Below are 17,938 nucleotides of genomic sequence, written 5' to 3'. Positions count from 1 at the left end.
GTGGCGCCCCCAAACGGGACCCGCCGAAAAAAGAAGAAGACTGGCTTCTCTCCACTGGCTTCCAGTCCATTTTAGAATTGACTTTAAGTTGATTGATTTTTGTTTTTAAGGCTCTTAACAGTTTGGCTCCATTTTACCTCACTGAATTAGTGCAGTGCCACAAATCTACAAGGTCCCTCAGATTTTCAAGCTGGTTTCTTTTAGAGGTTCCAAGGGCCAGATATAAATGCTGGGGTGACCGTGCTTTTACTGTTGCAGCCCCTAAATTGTGGAATAGTCTACCTTTTAATGTTAGGTCAGCTACTGACCTCAGTACTTTTCTATCATTGCTTATAACATATTTATTTGTCTTGGCTTTTAATACACTATAGGGCCTGATGCATTCCTTTTAATTCATTTTCATTTTAATTTATTGAATGTATGTTAACTGTGTGTTTGTGTCATTGTGCTGTTTTATTTTTATTTGCAGTGATCTTATTTACTCTATTTTAGTCATTTATTGTGTATGTAAAGTACTTTGGTCAGCTGAATGTTGTTTTTAAAGTGCTGTATAAATAAATTTGATTTGATTTGATTTAAGAAGGACATTGTTAGGGTTTGGACTTGCTTTCTGTTTATGCAATTTTATTTTGTCTGATTTCCTGTTATGTGTCACCCACCTCCTGCAGCTTTACCCCAGTTCATAATTACCACTCATTGTTTCCACCTGTTGCTCATTATCCCCTGGTCTTCAGCCTATATATTCTCCTCCCTTCCCTCAATCCTTTGCTGGTTCATCTGATCTCAATACCTTGCTTGATCCTGTTGCCTGCTCCCAAGTTTTATTTGTCTACTCTCTTTCCCAGCTGCTTCTGTCACCTCTTCATGGACTTCTGTCACCTGGGTTCTGTGCTTGATCCTCACGCTTGGTTAGTTTTTGTTGTGGACACTTATAAGTCTGGACATTTTCCCTGCCTCATCCATGGGCTGTGGTTTGTATGTATTTGTTTGTTTCCATTGTTTCCATTGTTTTTATATCGCTCCATGACCAATTTAGGTTTTATGTATTGCTTATTTCTGTGTATTACTTGTTGGTGAAGAAGACAATTACCTATGTAGAGATACTGCTTGCAGCCAATGATGCATGAAATTTTTTGTATAATATGATGTTATGGGGTAGGACTGGATAAGTCTGACTTCTTCCTACTCCATTCAAACATGTACTAGGTGTAAGCAAACTGATTTTGGATTAGCATTGGTTGGATATGGGTAAATATATGTGTGTGTGTGTGTGTGTGTTGCTGTCATTTGTTCTGTTCTGCATGTTTGAAAGAATAAATCAAATCAAATCAAATATGCCTGATTGAATCTTGTCAGGTTAAGCGTTTGGTTGTTTTTTTGTTTGTTTTTTTGTTACTTGTCCCTCTATGTTTTATTAAATTGCTCAAATCCTAAGACTCTCATCCTGGCCTTGTTAGAGTCGCTCACACACGGGAGGGTGAGTGAGCGAAAACAAAAAAATGGACCGAGAGGACTGATTTCAGTGCAAATAGGTTTACTGAGTGCTGTGCAGATATTTACAAGTAAAAAGATAAAAAGGCAGGAATACTGAAAATATATAATCTGTGGAACCGGGTGTCGATCAGCACAGTACTGTCACTATTAGAATATGGAGAAGCTGGACCGAGCTGCAGAAACAGAACAGGTCACTCACTGGCTGGCTGGTTGAGGTGAAGCCGGCTGTTGAGACAGAGTAGAGAATGGTGGTGAAAAAGGCAGCTTGTGACTGTGCATCAACCTGGCTGGTGGAGACTGGAAAGGCGAGGAGGTGTATGGTCCAGGGATGGTGGTCCGTGGTTACAGACCACCATCTCCTGTCACCAAACAAGTTAAACTCTGGATCCCAGAGACTGAGGGCACCCTGCAGGACTGTTTTGATCAGACAGACTGGGATGTGTTTAAAGCTGCACCCACCCTGGAAGACTTTTCTGTTAGCATACAGAATTATGCTGAGTATGCCACTTACATCAGCGCTTGTGTTGACAACATCATGCCCACCATACAGGTCAGGAAGTTCCCCAACCAGAAGCCCTGAATAAACAGTCAGGTACGCTACATGCTGCATGCTCGCTCTCATGCATTCAGTTCAGGGAATGAGACGGAGTACAAAGTGGAGAAGTACAGACTGAGGAAGGCTATTACTGTGGCCAAAAGGCAGTACAGAGAAGCTGAATGGCTTCTATTCTACTGCTGACTCTGGGCCGATGTGGCAAGGCCTGCAGCACATCACAGACTACAGGACCGCCACCAACATCATCAGCTCCACAGACAGCATGCTGGATGACCTCACCACCTTCTACACCCGCTTTGAGACCTCCAGCTACAGCATAGAGAAGAGGCACACACGCGCCTGAACCACCCAACCCCCCTCCCCTCCACTAACTGTCTCATCAGGCCAGATACACAAAAATTTGGCAATCCATCTGTGGTAACGTTGGCAAGTGTACTCCAAAGTAGCTTGTGCCTCAGAATGACCCCCGAAACTCTGTCATACAAGTTCTCTCCCCGCGTTTTCCCCTTTAGGGATTCCATGGCCAAAAACTCCTTCGTTATCTTAAAACTGTCATTAATCCCTCTGATAAAAATTAAAAGCTGAGCGGTGTCCTTTATGTCATTACCTTTGTCCAGTGCCAAGGAATATAATGTAAATGACTCTGCTTTTTTGTTTAGCTTGCTAGCTAAGTTTTCGTCAATTAGCTCAACATGGTGAGTCACTGTCCTGCGTGATAAGCTAATTTTTTCAAATTTGTTCTTGCTCTCAGGACACAAGATACCTGCTGTCTGTCTGTCTACCATGCACTCTTTGAGAAACTCCCCTTTGGAGAAAGGCTTGCTGGTCTTTGTTAATTTGAATGCCAGCAAACAACCTGCCTTTGTGCTTGATTCTTGAATGGCAGTTTGTCAGATAAAGGCATTTTGCTGAGCCTGCAAATTAGCTGTCAGCCTTTGAGCAGTAGCTGTCCGTTCTTGCGTTGACTGGTTGTTAGCATAATTAGCATGCTTGGTAGAAAAGTGACGGCTAATGTTGTATTCCTTTAAAACCACAGTGGTTTCTTGGCAAATGAGACACACAGCCTTTGACTGGACACTGGCTCCGCAAAATCAAGTCAATGTATCACCGCGCCTAATGCGCCACCTGGTGGAACACCAGGCATTACAGGACAAGGTCAAATGAATGCAGTCATAATTATGATTTGATTTGGGCAATCCTGTACCAATCTTCCGCAGGCCAAATTAAAAGGACCAACGGGCCGGATGTGGCCCATGGGCCATAGTTTGCCCACCCCTGCTCTACACCCTGTTCACCCATGACTGTGCTGCCTCCCATAAGGATAACATCATCCTAAAGTTTGTGGACGACACTGCAGGGATAGGACCCTGTTCACCCACGACTGTGTTGCCTCCCACAAAGACAACATCATCCTGAAGTTCGCAGACAACACCACAGTGATTGGTCGCATCACTGGCGGGGACGAAGCAGCCTACAGGAGGGAGGAGGCTGGTCTGGTGTCATGGTGCGAGGACAATAATCTCACCCTCAACACGGACAAGACGAAGGAGATGATAGTGGACATGAGGAAGGAGAGGAGATCTCATCAGCCACTGTTCATCTGGGAGCTGGAAGTGGAGAGGGTGAGCAGCTTTAAATACCTAGGCGTCCATATCAGTGAGGACCTCACATGGACACTCAACACCACACAGCTGGTCAAGAAGGCCCAACGGCAGCTGTACTTCCTGAGGAGACTGAGGAGGTTTGGCATGTCGCCTAGGATCCTCAGCAACTTCTACAGCTGCATCATTGAGAGTATCCTGACCAGCTGCATCACTGTCTGGTATGACAGCACTGCTGCCAAGGACCACAAGCGCCTGCAGAGAGTGGTAAAGACCACCAGGACTCCACTGCCCTCTCTGCAGAGCATTTACCACCACAGAGTCCGCAGGAAAGCTGCCTCCATCCTCAAGGACCCCAGCCACCCCCAGCATGGACTGTTCACACCTCTACCCCCTGGCCAGAAGTACAGGAGTGTGAAATGCAGGACTTCTAGACTGAAAAGCTCTTTCTTTCCAATTGCCATCAGACTCCTAAACAGCTGACAGGAGTATACAATCAGGACTTACTTTATGTAATTCCATCTGTACTGCTTACATTCCAAGTTTGCACATGCACATTCACACATGCATAATTGCACACTCACTCACTATTGCACATACAGTTCCGACGTAGCATACATTCTCTCTATTATATTCTTTATAGTTTTTATTATATTTGTTTCCACTTGCTGTTTTTAAGTGCCTTTAGATTTTGTGTACCATTTATCTACCTTATATTTTATTTTGTATTGTTTGGCATTCATTGTGGACAGCAAATTACAATTTTCATTGTACAGGGAAACACGTTTCCTTACTGTGCACATGACAATAAACACTTTGAGTCTTGAGTTAATTAGTTATAGACAGACCCAGTATTGGTAGCCATGCACCATGGCAGCAGCGATAAACAATGATCATGTGGCACTCACAATGTGAACACAAACTGTAATGATAGCATGCCACCATATTTATAATGTAGGTTATTTTATTGCAAATGGCAATGTGAGATCTTCTGGCTCAAAGTACAATACTGTTAAGGGTGTGCGAGTGAGGTAGGAACCAAATATGCAGACCCTACTGGCATGAGACACAAAGGAGTTTATTAAACAAGAACACTGGTATGCAGAGTGAAACAGGGGCTGAGCAGGAAGCCAAGGGTCCTGAGGACTGTGGTGTGCAGGAGAGACTGGTGGACCACGGCGTACAGTAGAGTAGGCTGGAGATGGTAGGTACCAGGCAGACTGGAGGACCAGGGCATACAGGTGAGTCAGGCAGGAGCAGTAGTCACTGGGAGGACCAGAGGATAGAAGCATTCAGGTGAGGGGGCTGAAGATGTGTAGACACCAGAGGAAGGTGTGGTGGGTTTTGCGGCTGATTGCACTCTGTTGGCGTGGCAGAGGAGTTGACCAGAGTTGAGGAGAGTAGTAGGCAGGAACAACACACAGTTCAACATTAAATATGATTATCAGTACCAGTGTAGCAGGTGGGTTGACAGGAAGAGTGAGTGAGTGTTACCAGGGAAGGACAGATGACAGCATTGCTGACAGGCAGAAAAAAAACACAGAAGAAACTATAGCAGTAGCTATGGGCTCAACTGTGGTTGCAGCAAGTGGCTGTGGCTGCATTTGGAGCTCGGCCCCTCTTGCTGTGGAGGATGAAATAGCTCTTGTGGAGTGAGCTCTGATGCCAGGCGGGGGATCTCTCTCAGCTGGCGTATGCCTGTATGATGGCCTCACACAGCCAGTGAGACAGCTGTTGTTTAGTCAGGGGCTTCCCAAGAGAGTGTTCCCTGTAATGCACAAACTGCACAAACTGTGTGATAGCTGCCATACGGGCCACATAATGGGACAGTGCACGTACTGGACAGAGAGTATGGAGCTCTCTTTCTGACTCGTCTTCGTGTGGAGGAAGAAAGTAACCATACAGGAAGATGACTCTGGATTGAAAAGAAGATGGTATTATTTTCGGCATGTACGCAGAGTTCGGTCTCAAGATTGCCGAGCTGCTGTCTTCACAGACAGAGAGACACGCCAGTGAGACTGAGAGCATGCACAGATCACTGACTTGATTAGCTGACGTCAGGGCTAAGAACAACAATGTTTTCAGCGAAAGGTGTTTGAGAGAGGTCTGTGCTATGGACTCGAAGAGGGTCCCCTGAACGCGTGTAAGACCAGGGGCAGATCCCACTGTGGTGTCACTGAAGGTACCACACCATCTGCCCACTCCTCTCAGGAAGTGTTTCACCAGTGGGTGCGCGAACACAGATCTCTCACCAAAACCCTCATGGCAGGGCGAAATGGCTGCAGCATTTCACAGTAGACAGAGCCAGATTTCTGTCTACCAGGGTCTGTAAGAAAATCAACACTTGTGCCAATGGGCATGACATGGGGGCTGTGCCTCTCTCCACACACCACCGCTAAAAATTAGACCAGTTCATCACATAAGACACCGTTGTTGACACAGCGCAGTTCTGCTCGTCCGGAACATGCACAGCTCCGATAGAGCACAGGTTCTGATGGGCCCAGAGTAGGAGACTCCATGCTATGTCCAGCAACCGGGCAGAACAAACACCTTCTGCACCGTGGCTAGCTCCAGGCAGTTGATGTGGAGAGATGGGATCTGACGCCACTTCCCTCCCCCACAACCTGTGACAGGCACATGCCTCCCCACCTGAGCAGAGACGCATCTGTGAACACCAATATGTGTGATGTGACTCTACTGAGGCGAACCCCATTACCATGACACCAGGGGTTTTCCAGTACGTCAGTTCTGACTGGACTGAGGGGGGGGGGAACCATTAACATACACCTCTTGTGCTGCACGGGGTCGAGGCAAACGCGGCCAAACCACCTCTGGAGCTTCCTCATGTGAAGGAGACAGAGAGGGACCACTACATGACTGTCTGACATGGTACCCAATAAACGCATCACAGACAGGGCCATCCCCTTTGTGCAGGGAATGATGCGCTGCAGGAGGGACAGAGGTGCCTACTGCCTGACAGATGACAGTTTTGCCCTCATGCTGAGGGAGTCCAGCTGCACCCCCAGATAAATTATTGTCTGACACGCAATGGTGAACTCTTTTTCCAGTTCACTGCAAAACCCAGCTGGGTCAGGTGTTGGACCAGCTCCAATGTGTGAGATGCAGCCTGCTATCTTGAAGGTGCCATCAGAATCAGATTGTCCAGATAAAAAAAGACTCTTGCTCTCTTCCTGCACAACTGTTCTAGTGCCATCTCTATGCACTTGCAGAATGTGCGGGGGGCCAGAGAATAACTGGAGGGCAACTGGTTGCATTGGAACCACACACCTTGGAAAGAGAAGTGCAGGAATTTCCTATGTTTGGGGAAGATGGGCACATGAAAATACACATCCTTTAGGTCGATGGATGTAAACGAGTCGCCTGGAAGTACACACTCCAGCACCTGATTTATGGTGAGCATGTGAAACGGCCTTTTCACTATGTATGTGCTGAAGAGGGACAAGTCCAGGATGGGCCTCATTCTGCCCGACTTCTTCTGGGGACCAGGAAGTAGCGTGAGTAGAAACCCTCTTACTCCTGACTGGGCAGAACCACAGAGATATGTTTTTTTGTCAGTAGCTCTTGCAACTCCGCCATCAGTGTGGTGGAGCCTGCTGGCAACACCATAACCTTCTCCAGCACTCCACTGAAAGCAGGAGGATGTCTGGATAATTGCAGAGTGTGATCAGTTTCTATGAGCTTGTCCATCCAGCTGTTCATGGACAGCCACTCCCGCCACATGGGGTAGCACTCTGAAAGTGAACTTGTTTGTGGGGCATCTGTGCACATTGTCGCCAGCCTCTGATATGCCCTCCCCGCTGTTGTGAGAGCCGAGTGTTCGCTCCTCACAACCCATGGGAGGGTGGTGGCAAAAGGGCCGTGGAGAGGCGAGTGCTCCGAGCAGAGCTTTGCTGTCCGCGTCACGTGCAGGAGAAAAGCTGCCACTCACATGCACCAATGGGTGGGAGGTGGGGAGACTGCAGAGGGACAACAGCAGCGCCGCTGAGCCCGCCGGTGTGGGTCTGGAGAATGTGTTAGACTGGCCTACAGGGAGAGGACGAACAGTGTTCAGTGTGTCTCTTGGCACAGCTTGTGCGAAGGGAGAACTGTATAGTGAGGAAATGTGTGTAAACATATTCAGATTCAGAAAAAAAGGAAAAAGGACTGTTAGGAAACTGCTCTTTACAGACTTGTGGGTGGCCCTAAAAAGGGCCATTGGGTCTGGTTGTCTCTGGTGATCCACACATGCCCCCCATCTCCTGTCACTGTCGCCATTGCTTTCAGGGGGTTCAGTGGGGAGGATCGTCCACGTGGAGGCTGCCCGCCTCATGGTTCGGGAGCGCTTTGGGGCAGCCTGTCTGAAGGTCGTGGCGGGAGGAGGGGGAGGAGGAGGTGCAGTGCTCGGTGGTGGAGTGTGCTGCATTACAGCAGAAGCACCAGTGGCTACTGAAGCACCGGTGGCTACTGTGCGCCTCACTCTGTGAGGGTGCCTCTGTGGCTGTGCCAGTCATACTGAGGGTGCTGAGGGTGCAGCCGTCCCCGTGACGCGAGTTGTCTCACTCGTTCTGCTTCATCAGATGCCTGCTGCAGGTAGGTGACGATCTCCTGGAGGTGCGGGCCAAAGAGTCTGTCGGGGCTGATGGGGCCCTCCAGCAGACTCTTTCAGATCTGCTCCGGCATCTGTGACATGTGCAGCCACATGTTGTGCTGGATCATGGTGGCCCAGGCTTTAGTGTGTGCCATTTTTAATGTAGCATATGGATTTACTGTATATTTTATTGATTTTTTTTAAATAAGTCGTAACAGATACCATTAGAAACAGAAAACAACAGGATCTGTGTGATTTAAACCTCTGAAAGTGAAGATTACCCTTCACTAAATGTAGGAGAGGGGAAAAAGTAGACAAGACATAAAAAACAGGGGGGTTTACAGGAGATACGCGTCTCATGGTTTAATTGTGGATTAACTCATCTGATATAATAGAATTCTGCTGCATGAGACAGGCATAAGACACATACAAAATTCTTCCAATGTTTCCACTGTGTTTTATCAGTCAGTCTTCTTTTGAAGCAAGTGGACTTGGTGGGATGGGGTAGAGAGGTACAGTGCTGCCTGAGCATGAGGTGACTGACAGTGGGTTGCACCACCTCCTGATAGGTAGTTCACATTCAAGCATGGTGGATTTGCAAATGGCTATACAGACACAAGGAGGAGCCCGTGAAACCTAATATTTTCACAGAATATCTGTTTTATATATTACTGCCAGGGCATAATTTTTACTCAAATATAACAAAAAGTGATTTTTATAAAAGTCACAGATCCCAGCTTTAATTTCTGTAGTATTGCAAGTCCTCGCTGTGACCTCTGGAGGGCAGCTAACACGGCTGAAACAAAAAGGTTCTTACCTTTTCCTCCTTTATGTTTTTCCTTCTCTCATTAAGGAGGGCATATTAATCTTTTAATATCTTTCAGCGGTTTCAGTCCTCTGCTACATATTATAATATGTGGAATATGAGTTCAGGTTTCGACCAGGTTTAGTGCGTTGGTATGGCATTTATTGTGAAAAGATGTCGGAAATGTTCTTGTTCCGATGGAAAAAGTTAGCCGGTGAACTTGACAACCTTCCTGAGTACAAACGTAGCATTTCCTTAATACAGGGTTTGCTCACAAACGTAAGAACATTTTAGTCTGGAGTGTGTTCTCTTCATGTAGCGTAAATGCCGAAACTTTTGCCTAATGCTCCGGGTTCCGTAGCCTTCTGCGTCTGCGTTCATTGGTGAGTCATGAAAAAGGTTTTGTGTTTTTGTTTTACAAAAACTAACACGTCTTCCGATGATCACGGCAGCAGCACCGTTACATTTACCACAGACCAAACCAGTTCCGCTGCTTTAAATGTTTCTTTAGTCCTCGCAGCGTTGACCATTTCAATAGTAGATACAGGCCTAATAATATTTATGACATGTTCGTCAAAACAACACAGATAGTTTGTATAGTTTTAGTTACAATAATGCCTTGTCGAGTTTATTTCCTGCCTTACAAAACCTCCTCTGCGGATGTGAAAGAAGAAGAAAGTATAGTCCAGGTTACAAATTCTATAACCTCTGAACATTTTTAGCCAGTTAACATCATGAGTGCTTTTAAAGATTACTTTAAAATGGCTATCAGTGTTATTATTAATGACTAGTGGCTTATGTAGTGCTTCTATGTTGTTAAAAGTTAAATAACAGATTTAAAATTATTTATTCCCATATAGTTTGGAAAGCATCTATATTGGAGGCTGACGATCATATTTTAGCTAAATTTGCACATTATTTATTGAATGTGTTCATCACTGCCCACAAATTCTACTTTAAAGAAAAAATCCAAATGCTATTTCCCATTGGGCCTGAATGCAAATGCATCTCTCTTTTTCTACACACACACACACACAGTGACCTCCATCCATCCATCCATCCATTTTCTTCCGCTTATCCGTGGCCGAAGGCACAAGTGGAACAACATCTGAGGTCTCTGTCCAGAAGAGTGCAGTCAGAGTATCAAAATGGGGCTTCATCTGGCTACAGATAACTGAAGCAAACAATCAATGACTCAACTTGTCAGCTTGTAGAAAATTAATCAGCAGCTATTCTGATAATTGATTAACTGTTTGAGTCATTTTTAATAAAAATGTGTATACTTTGGCTTCAGTTGATCAGCATGGGAGGATTTGCTGCTTTTTGTTGTTTTATATTAAATGTTTGGGTATTGGACAAAACAAAACCATACCTTGACCTCAGGGACAAATGACAAATTGTTTTTTTTTTTTTTTATGTTTTCCTGACATTTTATACATAAGATGATTAAAAGGTTAATTGACAATCAAAATAGTTACAGCTTCGCTGTATTTTATTCATTTGGAAGAAGCAGAAGCAGTAAATATCCTCTCTCATCACTTTTTCAGCTGTTTAACAGTCACTACTTTTATTTATGTCCCATCTTAGTTCCCTACGTCAGTAGATCAGTATAAAAAAGTCCAAAAAAGGACAAATATACATTTCTCTGTCAACAATATTGTATTTTTTTGGTGCATTATTTGCATTTCTGGATCATCTTCTTAGCTCATCCTTACTTAATGGGCCTTGTAAAAGTAGATCAGATGTATAGACAATCTCTGTTTTTCTCGCTCCCCTATCAAGCTAGGCAATGGACAGGCAGCAGATCCAGATAAGTGACGAAGAGCCTGAAGTCCTGTGTGAACAGATCCGAAGGAGAAGAAGAAAGAAGGCCATCACCTCATCCTCCAGCACCTCCATGGATCAGATCACTGTTGAGTTCGTCCTGCCCACTGCGACGTGGGGTGGAAACAGCCCTGACACTCTACAACTGGAGGTGGCTGGAAACTGGACTGTGGAACAGGTTGCCTAATTTACTGATTTCTTAAATACACTGATGTGTAACATGTGGTGATGATTTTTATGGATGTTAAAGTGGTACTCACAGAAGTTTTAAACATATGTAAATTCTTTTGCATGCCTGTTGTCTCTCAGGTGAAAGCTCAGGTGTGGCTGAAAGCGGTGACTTTAAACCTCTGTCCTGACTTCTACCAGCGATTTTCTCCTGACCACTGCATCCTGCTCTACCAGAAGAAAGGCAATGTATGTGAGATCTATGACAAGCACCAGGTCTTCCAGACACTTGACTGCATTCACTACTGGAGAGGTACTGAACCTGTTACTTGCTAATGTTTTTGGGAGCAGATTACTCACTTGTGATGATGTAAAATGCATCTGTTGTGTTTTAAAGCCCTGAAGAAAGATATGGGAAGGATCCAGCTGGTTCCCCGTTCCCAGCCCTCAGACGAGTCCTTGCAGTACCAGCGTTACTTAAATTACCTGATTGGCTATGATGTGACTGATGTCAGCAATGTGCATGATGATGAGCTGGAGTTCACTCGCAGGAAACTGCTGACGCCGCGGCGCATTGAGCTGTCAGACCGTGACCCAAAACTTTACTCCATGGATCCCTGGGTGACCCGCAAACCTCTGCCTGAGCATTTGCTTAGCAAGGTATGCATTTTTTTTTCATTGCTGTTGCCCTCTATATATCATGGATTTGCCATATTGTCTGAAATTATTACAAAACTCCAGTAACATCTTACTGAGCAAAAGAAAAAGTATGACATTTGAAGTGCTAAAAGTTGTCATTGTCTTAAGGAACCTCAGGCAAGTCCAGCTGACTACTTTTGGGATTTGTTCCATGACCCAGATGAATGAGAATCTCCACAGGCACATGAAACATAATCTATTTCAGACACACCAAGTCATTCCAGTGAAATTCAACATGGATTTCTTTCAACCGAAGACCAGTAGACTGTACAAACTGAACAAGCTGACATATTTTTCATGTTTTCATTAGTGCTTGTGACTTCCTCTGTGCAGATCATTGATTGATTAACTGATAAGTTGAGAAATGAAACTGATTTACTATCTGACCGATTCTTGGTACATTTAGACTGGGATTTCCTTGTTCATTTATGATTTATTAAATATCAACAAACAATTGATTTGGTCACCATACCCATGAATTCAGTAACTCAGTATTTTATTTTATTTTATTCAGATGTTTCATTCATTGCTTTCACTTCCTTCTGTTGCTTTATTGCTACTCAGGTAAGTAATGGTCACATCCTGGTGGTGATCCACATCAGCACAGCCAGTCAGACAATCAAGGTCTCCATCGATGACACACCAGCACAGGTAGACAAATGTATTGATGAATGGCACTTACATGGTTACCACTTTCTCTGTGCTTGTGTACCATTTCCTCTACTGTTGTCTGACTACTTTCCATCTTGTTTAGGTATTGACTAGCTTTTTCACCAAGACAGCAAATAAAAGAGCTTTGCTTGGCAAGGCAGACTATGTGCTACGTGTCTGTGGAAGGTATGTCAGATGCTAAAACTAACCCACAGTCACTCCTGACCTTCTTATACATTTAGCCAGCATAATCAAGTTTGCATTGAAAGTCAAAGAGTAATTGATTTATGTAATTAATTGTAGTTCAAAACTGTTAATTATTGTTATTTTCAATGTCCTTTTACACAGGGAGGAGTACCTGTATGGGGATAAAGCACTGCAGAACTTTAATTGGATCCGTCAGTGTCTGAAGAATGACCTAGAGATTCACCTGGTTCTGGAGACACCACCTGATCCTGATTTGGATCTGGTACAGAAGGAGGACTGGGCCCAAGTGGATGACTGCACTGGAGTTGCAGGTAAAAACTTGAACCGGGCAAATATACTGTGTTATACTGTATGTGTGATGGATCAGTTGTATCTATTTTCTAACTGTCTATGCCAGGTACCCATGAGCAATTGACCATCGATGAGAATGACCATGAACGAGTGTTCACCATCTCTATGTGGGACTGTAACAGGAAGTTCAGAGTGAAGGTGCTGGGTATCGACATTCCATCCCTGCCCAAAATCCCAGAGTTTATTGTCTTCATAGAGGCCAGCATCTTCCATGGCCAGCAGCTTTTAGCCCAGGTAGTGGCAACATACACATATATTGACAAAACTTTCAAGCAAGAGAAAATTTAAGAATGGTGACTGTGATTTATATTGATTTTAGGACAATGAAAATTGTTAAACTTGATGTTTAATCTATTTCTTTAGAAGAACACAAAAAGAAACAAACCGCAACACTCTTGCTGCTCCCGTTGCCCATTTAAATCTTTTAATCTAAAGACATTATTATTATTATTATTATTTATTATTACCTAGTACATAACAATTGAATGCTTCTGGTGTAAACTAGTTGCCTTAGGAATTCTTCAGTTTGTATTAGCAGTAGCTTAATTCAGTTCTTATCTGCTGGAGATCAGTGATGCTGATATTTGTGAGATCAAATTAAAAACACTAACACTGAATTAGATTCTGTATCATTTCCTGTTTCCTTTGTATATGAAAAAAATGTGAATACCGCAAGAGTCTGCCTCTAACAATGACAACAGCTGTACTGTATAGAAAAAGAAATTTCAGAATAATACGTAAAGGTGAATATGAAACTTATTGCAAACACACTGTTTTGTTTTATTAACAAAATGACATTTGCTGACGCATAACAAATGGTATCAAAGGCAGGGTTTGAATTCATAAAAAGTTTATGTATTATAACAACAACAGATATCTGAGAACAACAACTATCTCAGTTGTCTGTTGGTTTTAAATTCAACACTTTTCTTTTAAAAACACATACAGAGCAATGTTTAGTTGACAGCAGAGTCTAACCTTGAATCTGTTCTTTTAGGAGAGAACAACCTCTAAAACCTTCAGTGAAGAAGTACTGTGGAACTGCTGGTTGGAGTTTAACATTAAAATTAAGGACCTGCCTAAGGGGGCACGCCTCAACCTCCAGGTAAATTCAAACATTAATTGAAAGGTTGTGTGAAATATTGTAATAAATATATTTTTGATGGATGGATAAGAGTTCCCACATGCAGTGATGTCAGGGAGATTGATGGCCTTTTACATAACTTCTATTATATTACTTCCATTACTTTATTATACTGTATAGTGGTTCTGGTCTGCCCACTTTTTCCCTCCCAGGTGGTATGCGGGAAGCAACCTCAGATACCAAACTCCAAGGGAAGCTCCTACCAAGACAATACAGCAGGAGGATGCAGCCATGATGGTAAAGTCTTCTCACTTGTAGTTGCCTATCTTGTTAACAATATTTAGAATGAGGCTTATTTCTGTCTGTTCATACATCTTTTAGGGAAAACCAAGAGTCGCCTCTTGTACTATGTCAACCTCCTCTTGATTGACCATCGCTCACTGCTCCGCCAGGGGGAGTTCATCCTCCACATGTGGAAAATGCCCGAGAAGAGCGAGGAGAGCAGCAGCAGCATCAATTTCCTGACAACATGTGTGAGGCAGACTATGTGCTACGTGTCTGTGGAAGGTATGTCAGATGCTAAAACTAACCCACAGTCACTCCTGACCTTCTTATACATTTAGCCAGCATAATCAAGTTTGCATTGAAAGTCAAAGAGTAATTGATTTATGTAATTAATTGTAGTTCAAAACTGTTAATTATTGTTATTTTCAATGTCCTTTTACACAGGGAGGAGTACCTGTATGGGGATAAAGCACTGCAGAACTTTAATTGGATCCGTCAGTGTCTGAAGAATGACCTAGAGATTCACCTGGTTCTGGAGACACCACCTGATCCTGATTTGGATCTGGTACAGAAGGAGGACTGGGCCCAAGTGGATGACTGCACTGGAGTTGCAGGTAAAAACTTGAACCGGGCAAATATACTGTGTTATACTGTATGTGTGATGTATCAGTTGTATCTATTTTCTAACTGTCTATGCCAGGTACCCATGAGCAATTGACCATCGATGAGAATGACCATGAACGAGTGTTCACCATCTCTATGTGGGACTGTAACAGGAAGTTCAGAGTGAAGGTGCTGGGTATCGACATTCCATCCCTGCCCAAAATCCCAGAGTTTATTGTCTTCATAGAGGCCAGCATCTTCCATGGCCAGCAGCTTTTAGCCCAGGTAGTGGCAACATACACATATATTGACAAAACTTTCAAGCAAGAGAAAATTTAAGAATGGTGACTGTGATTTATATTGATTTTAGGACAATGAAAATTGTTAAACTTGATGTTTAATCTATTTCTTTAGAAGAACACAAAAAGAAACAAACCGCAACACTCTTGCTGCTCCCGTTGCCCATTTAAATCTTTTAATCTAAAGACATTATTATTATTATTATTATTTATTATTACCTAGTACATAACAATTGAATGCTTCTGGTGTAAACTAGTTGCCTTAGGAATTCTTCAGTTTGTATTAGCAGTAGCTTAATTCAGTTCTTATCTGCTGGAGATCAGTGATGCTGATATTTGTGAGATCAAATTAAAAACACTAACACTGAATTAGATTCTGTATCATTTCCTGTTTCCTTTGTATATGAAAAAAATGTGAATACCGCAAGAGTCTGCCTCTAACAATGACAACAGCTGTACTGTATAGAAAAAGAAATTTCAGAATAATGCGTAAAGGTGAATATGAAACTTATTGCAAACACACTGTTTTGTTTTATTAACAAAATGACATTTGCTGACGCATAACAAATGGTATCAAAGGCAGGGTTTGAATTCATAAAAAGTTTATGTATTATAACAACAACAGATATCTGAGAACAACAACTATCTCAGTTGTCTGTTGGTTTTAAATTCAACACTTTTCTTTTAAAAACACATACAGAGCAATGTTTAGTTGACAGCAGAGTCTAACCTTGAATCTGTTCTTTTAGGAGAGAACAACCTCTAAAACCTTCAGTGAAGAAGTACTGTGGAACTGCTGGTTGGAGTTTAACATTAAAATTAAGGACCTGCCTAAGGGGGCACGCCTCAACCTCCAGGTAAATTCAAACATTAATTGAAAGGTTGTGTGAAATATTGTAATAAATATATTTTTGATGGATGGATAAGAGTTCCCACATGCAGTGATGTCAGGGAGATTGATGGCCTTTTACATAACTTCTATTATATTACTTCCATTACTTTATTATACTGTATAGTGGTTCTGGTCTGCCCACTTTTTCCCTCCCAGGTGGTATGCGGGAAGCAACCTCAGATACCAAACTCCAAGGGAAGCTCCTACCAAGACAATACAGCAGGAGGATGCAGCCATGATGGTAAAGTCTTCTCACTTGTAGTTGCCTATCTTGTTAACAATATTTAGAATGAGGCTTATTTCTGTCTGTTCATACATCTTTTAGGAAAAACCAAGAGTCGCCTCTTGTACTATGTCAACCTCCTCTTGATTGACCATCGCTCACTGCTCCGCCAGGGGGAGTTCATCCTCCACATGTGGAAAATGCCCGAGAAGAGCGAGGAGAGCAGCAGCAGCATCAATGCAGACAAGCTCACCTCAGCCACCAACCCAGACAAAGCATCTTCCATGGCCATTGCCATTTTACTGGATAAGTACTGCTATCCTGTGGTGCTGCCCAAGAGCCGGGATGTAGGTCGGGACGTCAGAGCTAGTGGTGAGGAATCTGAAGGAGGGGAGCGAGGTCAGAGAGAGATGCCAAACCACCTGAAAAAACAGTTTGAGGCTATTGTGGCTACTGACCCCCTGCATCCACTCAGCCCTGAGGACAAAGAGCTGCTCTGGCATTTCAGACATGAGTGTATGCGTAACCCCAGGTACTTATGTCATTTTATTTCAGAAAGAAAAGAAAATTGACTATAAATGTTATACCACAATAATTATTGCTTTCTTCTCTTAATTTTGGGTATCTAATATTTGGCACCAATCCTCTCCTGTCATTAGGGCCTACCCAAAGCTCCTAGGGTCAGTCAAATGGGGAAAACAGGAAGATGTTTTGGCAACACACCGTTTGTTGGAGCGCAGCAGTGCATGGGACAGCAGGTAAAGGGTTTTCACACTGTTACTATATACTTCTATCCTCTGCATGTTCAGTATCCCATCAACTGTTATCATATTGTTCATATTCAGTGGTCTTGATGTTGGTCTGGCAATGCAGCTGCTGGACTGTCACTACTCGGACACTCAGGTTCGCTCAATGGCTGTCAGGAAGCTGGAGACTCTGGAAGACGATGATGTGCTCAGATACCTTCTGCAGCTTGTACAGGTGAATTTTTACTTTTCAGTTGTTATGCTGCCATGCAAAATTGAATTAATAGAGTCCAAGTTGGTATATGTTGTTAACTGTGGTATTTACAGTAAGTATAATCATGAGCGGAGCCAGGGGGTGTCCAATCAGATTCTGACCCCTGGCCACCCCCTGGCTCCGCTCAAAATTATACTTATTGTGCCACCCCTGCCACAGTTAAAATGTAATTCTAGAGAGAATACAGTATTAGGTGTTGCTCCTTATTAGTAAAGCCGTAATACCTGCTGCAACTGCAATATACAGTATGTATATACACTGCTCAAAAAAATAAAGGGAACACAAAAATAAGACATCCTAGATCTAAATAAATGAAATATTCTTATTAAATACCTTGTTCATTACATAGTTGAATGTGCTGACAACAAAATCACACAGAAATTATCAATGGAAATCAAATTTAGCAACCCATGGAGGTCTGGATCTGGAGTGACACCCAAAATTAAAGTGGAAAACAACACTACAGGCTGATCCAACTTTGATGTAATGTCCTCAAAACAAGTCAAAATGAGGTTCAGTAGTGTGTGTGGCCTCCACGTGCCCGTATGACCTCCCTACAACGCCTGGGCATGCTCCTGATGAGGTGGC

The 17,938-nt window shown here is 43.3% G+C and overlaps 1 protein-coding gene across 1 annotated transcript in view; it reads left to right on the top strand.

The window, feature by feature from the left end:
* The first annotated feature begins 10,830 nt into the window (after positions 1-10,830).
* Positions 10,831-17,938, top strand: part of pik3cg (phosphatidylinositol-4,5-bisphosphate 3-kinase, catalytic subunit gamma) — a 26,718-nt gene continuing 19,610 nt past the window's right edge. The window contains exons 1-17 of the mRNA XM_020601529.1: positions 10,831-11,046; positions 11,178-11,349; positions 11,434-11,696; positions 12,300-12,386; positions 12,490-12,572; positions 12,735-12,904; positions 12,991-13,178; positions 13,942-14,049; positions 14,241-14,325; positions 14,410-14,599; positions 14,758-14,927; positions 15,014-15,201; positions 15,965-16,072; positions 16,264-16,348; positions 16,433-16,862; positions 16,990-17,088; positions 17,176-17,311. Of these exons, the coding sequence (XP_020457185.1) occupies positions 10,834-11,046; positions 11,178-11,349; positions 11,434-11,696; positions 12,300-12,386; positions 12,490-12,572; positions 12,735-12,904; positions 12,991-13,178; positions 13,942-14,049; positions 14,241-14,325; positions 14,410-14,599; positions 14,758-14,927; positions 15,014-15,201; positions 15,965-16,072; positions 16,264-16,348; positions 16,433-16,862; positions 16,990-17,088; positions 17,176-17,311 (2,775 nt within the window). The 5' untranslated portion in view covers positions 10,831-10,833. The remainder of the gene's footprint in view (positions 11,047-11,177; positions 11,350-11,433; positions 11,697-12,299; positions 12,387-12,489; positions 12,573-12,734; positions 12,905-12,990; positions 13,179-13,941; positions 14,050-14,240; positions 14,326-14,409; positions 14,600-14,757; positions 14,928-15,013; positions 15,202-15,964; positions 16,073-16,263; positions 16,349-16,432; positions 16,863-16,989; positions 17,089-17,175; positions 17,312-17,938) is intronic.

Source organism: Monopterus albus, unplaced genomic scaffold (genome assembly GCF_001952655.1).
Source record: "Monopterus albus unplaced genomic scaffold, M_albus_1.0 scaffold51.1, whole genome shotgun sequence".
NCBI lineage: Eukaryota > Metazoa > Chordata > Actinopteri > Synbranchiformes > Synbranchidae > Monopterus > Monopterus albus.
Note: the sequence above shows the minus strand (reverse complement) of the source record. Positions and strands in the feature narration are given on the sequence as shown.